Genomic DNA, 8181 nt, shown 5'->3' on the forward strand with positions numbered 1-8181 from the left:
TGACTAAGTGGCTTAACCCCAACGATGCCGTGGACACCCCGATGGGGTGACTTTGACATAATCAAAGATCAAGGACTTAACCACAAGACAACTGTGATGCCTCAGGTCAAAGGACTAATTTGCATTATCCCAAACATGAGTTCTCATGTGACATGAGTATGAGAACTCTTCGTTGATCGCGTTCAGTGAACTCATTCTCTACTGAGCACCTACGTACTTTTCTTGATGTCACACACACCAATGACTCGAGACTAGTCACTCTCCCTGAGAGAAGACATAGCACGTACCGATCTTGACGGACTGTCAATGCCCAATTGGCAATCCTATGATCAGGAACATTTAGGATGTGTCTACGAAAGAATGGTCTCATGAATCTAACTTCATTAGATTACATTCTTCCAATCACATATTCCTTGGACTTTATCGTTTAAGCATATAACATTTATATGAGACGGCTCAAACAATAATCTTTGCCCTTTATAGTTAAACTAGATTAGTTTAACATGTAAAATGTCGTTGTTTCAATAGAGGATCATTGTGCTTTGGTAATGCTTTAGGTGTCTCTTCGGGTTTCCATCCCCTTTGAAAGATATGGAATGTGGCATGCTGAACTTGCATGGAGGCTTTGCTTGCTCGATCTCGTCTGTGAAAGGTAACCTACTTATATTGATCATGTCTTGTCGTATTGCCTCATCAGTGACCTTGTTGCGTCGAAAATCGTGCAATCGCTCGGTCAGGAGCTTATATACTTCTTCCTGAATTTGCCTTTATTGGGGGTAGCAGAGCTCTTGGCTGCCCCAAGTCTTAACCTGCTGGTCTAGGCTACTCTTCTATGTGTTCGGCTCGTCTATGCCACTGATGCGGTGCATGTGGCGAATGAATTCCTACCTGAGCTGGATTAAGTGATTGCTTCTCTTTGTCCATCGTGCTGCCTACTCCGATGTGAGGTGGATGATGCTCTTTGTGGGCCTAGCCGCAAATGAACACTTTGCCTGGAAGTTTGCTCATGTTAATTATCGAAGTGTAGTCCCCACCGTGAGTGTATGTTCATCCGTGGACTTAACCGAGAGTGCACGCTCCTCCGCGGGCTAAGATGAGAGTATATGTTATCTCGGGGTCCCTATACACTACTAGAACACTCGGTTCGTGGCTGGTCGAGTGGTTTCTTGTCGGGACGTTGCTGAAGAAGTTCTTCGTCTACCCTTGTCTTACTTCGGGACACCTCGTCTGGGGCACTTTGCATCTCGGTGTGCTACAAAAGCTGATTCACCAAGGTCGTCTACTGTGCGAGGGTGCTTGTCGACTCTGTGACTTGTCGAGACAATGTTGTTTTCCTTTTGGGTTAGAAGAGCTTGGACATAATGCATCTCCTTGAGTAGTGGAAATGTAATGGACTCCAGGCACGAGATTTGAGTTGGAAAATGTCAAATCTGAGAAGAAATGGGGTGAAAATACCCTCGGTTCAATCGTCAATCCAGAAATCTGAAGCCAGGATAGTTAAATTGGTCTTGGACCAGTTTGGGCTGCTTGGAAAGCCATGGGAGTGGGTTGGTCCGTATATGGTGCATGTGGGTCCTAGGCCTAGGCTCGGCTTGGGAGCGCGCTTGGCTCGTGTCGGCTCGCCTTGGGCTTGGGCCCGTGTGGGCTAGAGTGACACAGATTGGCCTTAGGGAGCATTGGGTTCGCACTGGCCTTGGGCCTGCGAGGAACGAGCTACTCCAATTGCTGCAACTGCTTGGGTCCTTTGAATCTGGGCTCGCTGCCTTGTGGCACATGCTTGGGCCTGCTGCTACGAGGTGGCCTACTCACTGTGGGCAGTGGGCTCACCGAGGGTCCCTGTTGTGGTTGCTAAGGTGGTACCCCATGGGGGTGGTTCCACTTCACTCGTCGTGGTCCAAATTCTTGAACGTAGGAAGTTCCGTTTGTCGTGCTTTCCAAATTTCTTGTCATTGCACTTTTTTTTTACGTTTTATCAAAGAATCTTTATAAAAAAAAATTCTAAGAATAAGAATGTACGAAAAATCTACAAATGAACATGAAAAAGAAAAATTTCGAATGCGAAAGTCTTCTTCAAGTGTGTGAATCAAGACTCTCAATGAAAGCACCAATTTGTGGATGCAAATTTTTTCCTTATTTTTCTTTGATGAAAATGCATCTACAAAACAATAACACCTAAGATCAAGGCTAAGACCCTCACACGCCCACGATGAATGGGGAGGGGCTTTGGCCGAAGAGTCTCCAATGCCAAAGTTAGAATTTTAGAGAGAAAGTTTGTAGAGAATTTTTGGAAGAGAATGAACTTAGCTTTTTGGTGGAGAAAATTGGACTATTTATAAGGGTGTGGCCGGCCCTATTTGGAGAATAGGGGTCCGGCCATACATGGTGGGAATATGAGTATAATTGCAAGATATTATGTGAAATAATCTTGCAATTAATTTGTCAATTAATCCTAAATTGAATAGGAAAATTGAGAGTTACCTTTTGAGTGAGGATTTGATGAGGAGTGATGAGAGGGTTTTGAATAAATACCATTTTGATCACCTTTGACTCTTCCCTGATTGAGCTGTTATTGTCTGTTGCATGCGCGTGGGAATCCCGGTGTGTCTCGAGGGTAATTTTGTCATTTTTGCCCAAGAGTTCATGTGTCGCCTCCATAATTTTCTGATTATTTTTGGCTCCACACATACAACTTATGATACACATAGCCGAATGCGAGTTAGTGCTTGTTTATTGGGAGAAGAATATGGTGGCAGATGATATTGCCAATTGGAGCTATAATATGGATCTAGGGTACATTATTTTGAGAATTCTCCTGAGTGGATTGAAACTCAATTATTTGATAATATGATGAGAGTCTCTAGGACTCAAATCATTTGTAATAACTCTTTAAGCTAGTTTTTGGGGTGATCCACCTCCAAATCGTCGCAGCTTAATCACCTACACAATATTGAATTTCATCACAAAAATCACGATATTATTAGTAATAGAACTAGTCATTTATAGATTGTAATATATTCAAGTTTCTGATGTATTCTTTAACACAATGTTCCACCTCCCTAGTTAACCTAGACAAACACAATTCCTTGATTCAAGTCCTAGACAATGAAAAACTCAAAGTACGCTAACTCTTAGAATTAAATTCAATGCATCACCTCTCTGTCTACCAACGAGTGGGGGTGATCATGCATGATGTATGCAAGATGCCAACCAATGTGATTGCTTACTCGATCATTCCCAAAATCCAAGTTCCAAAAAAGATGAGAGAATTAGAAGCTACACCACAAAATAAGGTGTCGGCTCCCACCCATCAAATTTGCACACCACAATTTAAATAAATTTTTATTGTTTCGAGAACACAATCAAGTAGACTAAATGTCATAACACAATTGATTAGAAATTTGAAAATCAAAACATTTTCAAATAATTATATTATGATATTTTAGAATGCCAAAAATTATAATACTTTTAAGTACCAAACCATATTTTTAGCATACTACAAAAATCTATCATCAGTCTAATTGTCCTTCCCCACTCCACCTTCCACGTCACCTTTTGGTCCCACAAGCTTCCCTCTTGTTAATTTATCCTCTCTCCTCGAAAACCCCAGGAACTTTCCCACCCGTTGGGAGTAGCCAAAACCTTTTACCCGCCAAGTTTGCACCGACAGCTGCCAAATAACATTCTCAACACGACACGTCGTAGAGTTGTAAGCGCGAGTACCAATTCCAACATATACATAGGCAATGGTCCGTTACAACTTGCTCATGTCTGCTGGAGATAACGACTACTCCGTAATTGACACGTGGACTTTCGGATCTTATTGTCTCTTTTGTAAACTCTTCGACGACGACTATTTAGACAGTGTCCACTGGAGCAGGAGAGAGAGAGAGAGAGAGAGAGAGAGAGAGAGAGAGAGGAGGAAGAAGAAGAAGAAGAAGAAAGGAATGGAAAGGTACGAGATAGTGAAGGATATTGGGTCTGGGAATTTTGGGGTTGCAAAGCTGGTGAAGGACAAATGGAGTGGCGAGCTCTTTGCTATCAAGTTCATTGAGAGAGGCCAGAAGGTAATTAATTATTTAATTTCCACACCTTTCATTTTCTCTGTTTTCCAACTGGGTTTGTGTGTTTTTATAGATTGATGAGCATGTACAGAGGGAGATTATGAACCACAGGTCCTTGAAGCATCCAAATATAATAAGATTTAAAGAGGTATATTAATCTCTTATTTGTGAAATGGTTTTGGAATTAATCTCTGCAGTGAAAAGAAAAAAGGTTAATTGCAAGTTACGTTAGTGGGGTGTGCAACTTGAAAAAAAAGGATCACTTTTGATAGAGAACAATCAGACTACCTTTTGGCGTTAACTTTTAATTCCACTTGGTTTAAAATCAAATATTCATACTTGTTTTATTCGTCAATATCTTTTAATTCTATTGTGTGTGTTAATTTACGTAGGTGCTGTTAACACCAAACGATTTAGCAATTGTGATGGAATATGCTGCTGGGGGAGAACTTTTTGAAAAAATATGCAATGCTGGTCGATTCAGCGAGGACGAGGTAAAATTTAGAACAAATTAATACATGACTTCTTTTCTTTTCTCTTTTTTTTTTTTTTTTCTTCCTTCAGCCGCAAATGATTAAGAATCTTAGTAGTTGTTTTGAATTTTCCTTTTTCTTTGGTTCGATTTCCCGATTCTTGACATGGGTTTCTGCATTCTGCAGGCAAGATATTTTTTTCAGCAGCTGATATCAGGAGTCAGTTATTGTCATTCAATGGTAAAATCCTCAACCCATCGAAATCATGATATGATTTGTTCGTTGTAAACATTTTAATTCTTGACCTAATGATACTATATATACATATATATATATATATATTTATTTATTTTTTTCTTACTGCAGCAAATTTGCCACAGAGATCTTAAATTGGAGAACACTCTTCTGGATGGAAGCTCGGCGCCGCGTCTCAAAATTTGCGATTTTGGTTATTCCAAGGCAATTAACTAGTTAATTGATTGTGCAAATCGTACAGTGAATTTCAATTCAATTTAGTAATTACTTTCCTTCTATCTTATAGTCATCTGTGTTGCATTCCCAACCGAAATCAACTGTTGGAACACCGGCATACATTGCACCGGAAGTCCTGTCAAGAAAAGAGTATGATGGGAAGGTAAGATTTTCTGAGACCGGTGTTCATGTTCGGTTTTTGGTCTTGTCCTTGTCATTTTAGACCAACAATTTGGTCACATAACTAACATCCGTGTTTTCTCACTCATTATCCTTCGAGAATCTCAGATTGCGGATGTTTGGTCCTGTGGGGTTACCTTATATGTCATGCTTGTTGGTGCTTATCCCTTTGAAGATCCAGAAGATCCAAGAAATTTCAGAAAAACACTTCAGGTATACGTATATCCTTGTGCTACTTGTACTGTTTTTGTTTTGCCTATTGCCTATGCCTTTCGATGTTGTCACCTAACGATTTTAATTTGACACTGGCTTGTTGCAGAGGATTCTTAGTGTCCACTATTCAATTCCGGGCTATGTACGTGTTTCCATGGAATGCAGACATCTCCTTTCCCGAATCTTCACTGCTAACCCTGAAAAGGTATTATTCCGTGCACTCACAATCAACGGTATGTATTTCGTTAATTGTCAGTCGTGGATGTACGACAACCCCGCCTAGAAAGACAGAAAACCTACTGTAACTCTTTTGATTGTTTATACTTTAATACTCTTTTGTTTTGATTCACCGAGAACAGCCATCGTTGTGCACATGTTTAATTGCCAATCGTTGATGTGAGTAGACGGCTCACAATCATTCCTAGAAAGATAGATAACCCTTTATCACTTTTTGAGTCCTTATACTTTATACCCTTCATTGTGATTCTCTGATAACAATCGTCGAGACACACACGTGGTTGATTGTCAATCGTTGAATTTAATGCAGAGAATAACCATCCCTGAAATAAAGCAGCATCCATGGTTTCTAAAAAACATCCCAGTAGAATTCATGGAGGAAAATGGCCTCCCAAACAATGACCAAAATTATGAATCATCATCCCAAAGCAATGAAGAAATATTGGCAATAATTCAAGAAGGTAGAAAAGCTGCTGCGAACGGCGCCAAATATGGCGGACGTTTACTTGGGAGCATGGATCTTGATGAGTTAGACGATGCTGACATAGATGATATAGAGACAAGTGGTGATTTTGTTTGTGCGTTATGAGTGCAAGTTCGTACCAGGATTTTCCAGTACGCTCGGGTGCATCCTATACACAAGATTATTGTAGAATTTCGGTTTGTATCATATATACAGCTTTTGCATTTTGCAGCTGCAGGAGGCCAAATGCTATTTCCCAAAAGCAGTTGGAGATAAGGCGGTTTTTTCGTGACATATTGGGGAATCAAACTGTTTCTTTAGAGAGTGATGCATATTTTACTTTGCTTAGAAATTTGCTGTCTAGGTCAATTGTGTGAACTGGCATTTCCATTGTAGGCTGTTGCTTCTTAGGTTTGTAATTTGCAAAATTTTCATAATGACTTGTTGCCCGAGCGTTTCAAAGCGTTTATTCTTGCATCTAAGGTTCTATGTTTGAATCCCTCACCCCCCCCCCCTCCCGGGGCGGCGATATGGTTTGTATCAAAACAAAATTGTAGATTTTGATATTCTGTTAGCTTGTGACGTAAGCATTCATTTATAGTAGAGTGGACAAAATCATATGTTCATCAATAAGCATTTATTCTTACATCGCTATTGCAGGTCCAATGGTTAGTTGCTCGTGGTAAATTGGAGAACATTGATTGAAGCAGCTGCTTAATTAATTATTGGCCGCACCATCATTGTTTAATTATATGCATTCACCATCTAAATTTTCAGATCTTTCATAATAAACCTTTGGATTCTCTGATACTAAGTGGAAATTTTTTTTTTTAAATCTTAGAGGGGTGTATAAAATTAATCAGTGAATATATTTTTTAGGGAGTGTACTTGACTTCTATATAATCCGAGTGGATTTGATTGAATTCTACATAGATTTTAATGGAGCACGTGAGACTTCTATCATGGATTTTATAAAAGAATTAATTATCAAGGATTCTCAAATGATCAGTTTATTGAGGGAAATGATAAACATTCACCATTCCTAGCTTCTTACACATTCCTGTTTAATCATGACTGTTGATTTTGTTTGATTTATTCGGTCTAATGGTTAAAAAAAAGGGTGAGTGAAAAGTTAAAAGATATGTGTGAAAATCACTTAAAAATGTGTATGAAAATCACTTCTCTTTATCAATAAGCATGGCTATTTTCCAAATTGAGGAATGATAGCTATCATCATTCTTCCCCCCCCCCCCCCCCCCAAGCATCTCCAATTTACCTTTTCCACACATCAAACCACATGAACTCCACTAGCACTTAAAACTAAGTTCTTAATGCCTTACGAAACTCATTATTCTTTTTCTGATATTACCCTTGTTTTTGAAATGCTAACTTCTCTCTCCTACCAAATTCAGCCCATAATTCTGTTTCTAAACCGAAAAAATACATTCTTTTTTTTTCTTTTCTAAAACCCCAAAATGATCATTTAGTACTATGATCTAATGATATTCTTCTTCATTTGTAAGTGAGAAGTCTTAGGGTCGATTCTCGACAAAGGCGAATTTGAATCACATTATTGCTAGCCAATTATGAGGCTAAACACACCAGACTCCGTTCGGGTGGATAATATCGTTTGTTAAAAAAACAAAACCCAAAATGAATTGTATTATAAAAGAAAAAACCAACCAAAATTGGTTATGTAGTTGTATATGTTTTCACTTGGATTCAATGACTTACCAAGAACAAAAGACAAGAACATATGTGAATTATTGAACATTTGAAAAAAAAAAAAAAAAAAAAAAGAAGCCCACATCGATATACGGGTAAATAAGCTAAATTAAAAAAAAAAGTAATTAGCTTTAATGGAGTCAAATTTTAATTTTAATTTTTTTTCAATGTTTCGTCTAAGAAGAGAGCAGAGGAACTTGGCGTTGGCCATTGCATGAGTGGCTAAACCATCAGCTAAACCCAATGGACCAAATTTCCAGCTAATAGGGTATATTATTGGGGCAGCATGAGAAGACCATGGAGAAGGATATCGAAAGATTTCAGCTGAAAGAGAAAGAAGAATGAGATGGTCCGGATT

The 8181-nt window shown here is 39.0% G+C and overlaps 1 protein-coding gene across 2 annotated transcripts; it reads left to right on the forward strand.

The window, feature by feature from the left end:
• Positions 1-3784: 3784 nt before the first annotated feature.
• On the forward strand, positions 3785-6567 carry LOC126603437 (serine/threonine-protein kinase SAPK2-like). 2 transcript variants are annotated; one of them, XM_050270282.1, is made up of 9 exons: positions 3787-4064; positions 4135-4209; positions 4454-4555; positions 4721-4774; positions 4901-4993; positions 5076-5168; positions 5294-5398; positions 5505-5603; positions 5946-6567. In XM_050270282.1, exons 1-9 carry the CDS (start codon positions 3945-3947, stop codon positions 6222-6224), a joined length of 1020 nt encoding a protein of 339 aa, XP_050126239.1. In that variant the 5' UTR covers positions 3787-3944; the 3' UTR covers positions 6225-6567. The 2 variants fall into 2 exon arrangements, with proteins under 2 accessions (XP_050126240.1, XP_050126239.1); XM_050270283.1 differs by lacking the exon at positions 4135-4209 and having other exon boundaries at positions 3785-4064.
• Positions 6568-8181: the final 1614 nt, after the last annotated feature.

This window comes from Malus sylvestris, chromosome 15, assembly GCF_916048215.2.
Source record: "Malus sylvestris chromosome 15, drMalSylv7.2, whole genome shotgun sequence".
Classification (NCBI taxonomy): domain Eukaryota; kingdom Viridiplantae; phylum Streptophyta; class Magnoliopsida; order Rosales; family Rosaceae; genus Malus; species Malus sylvestris.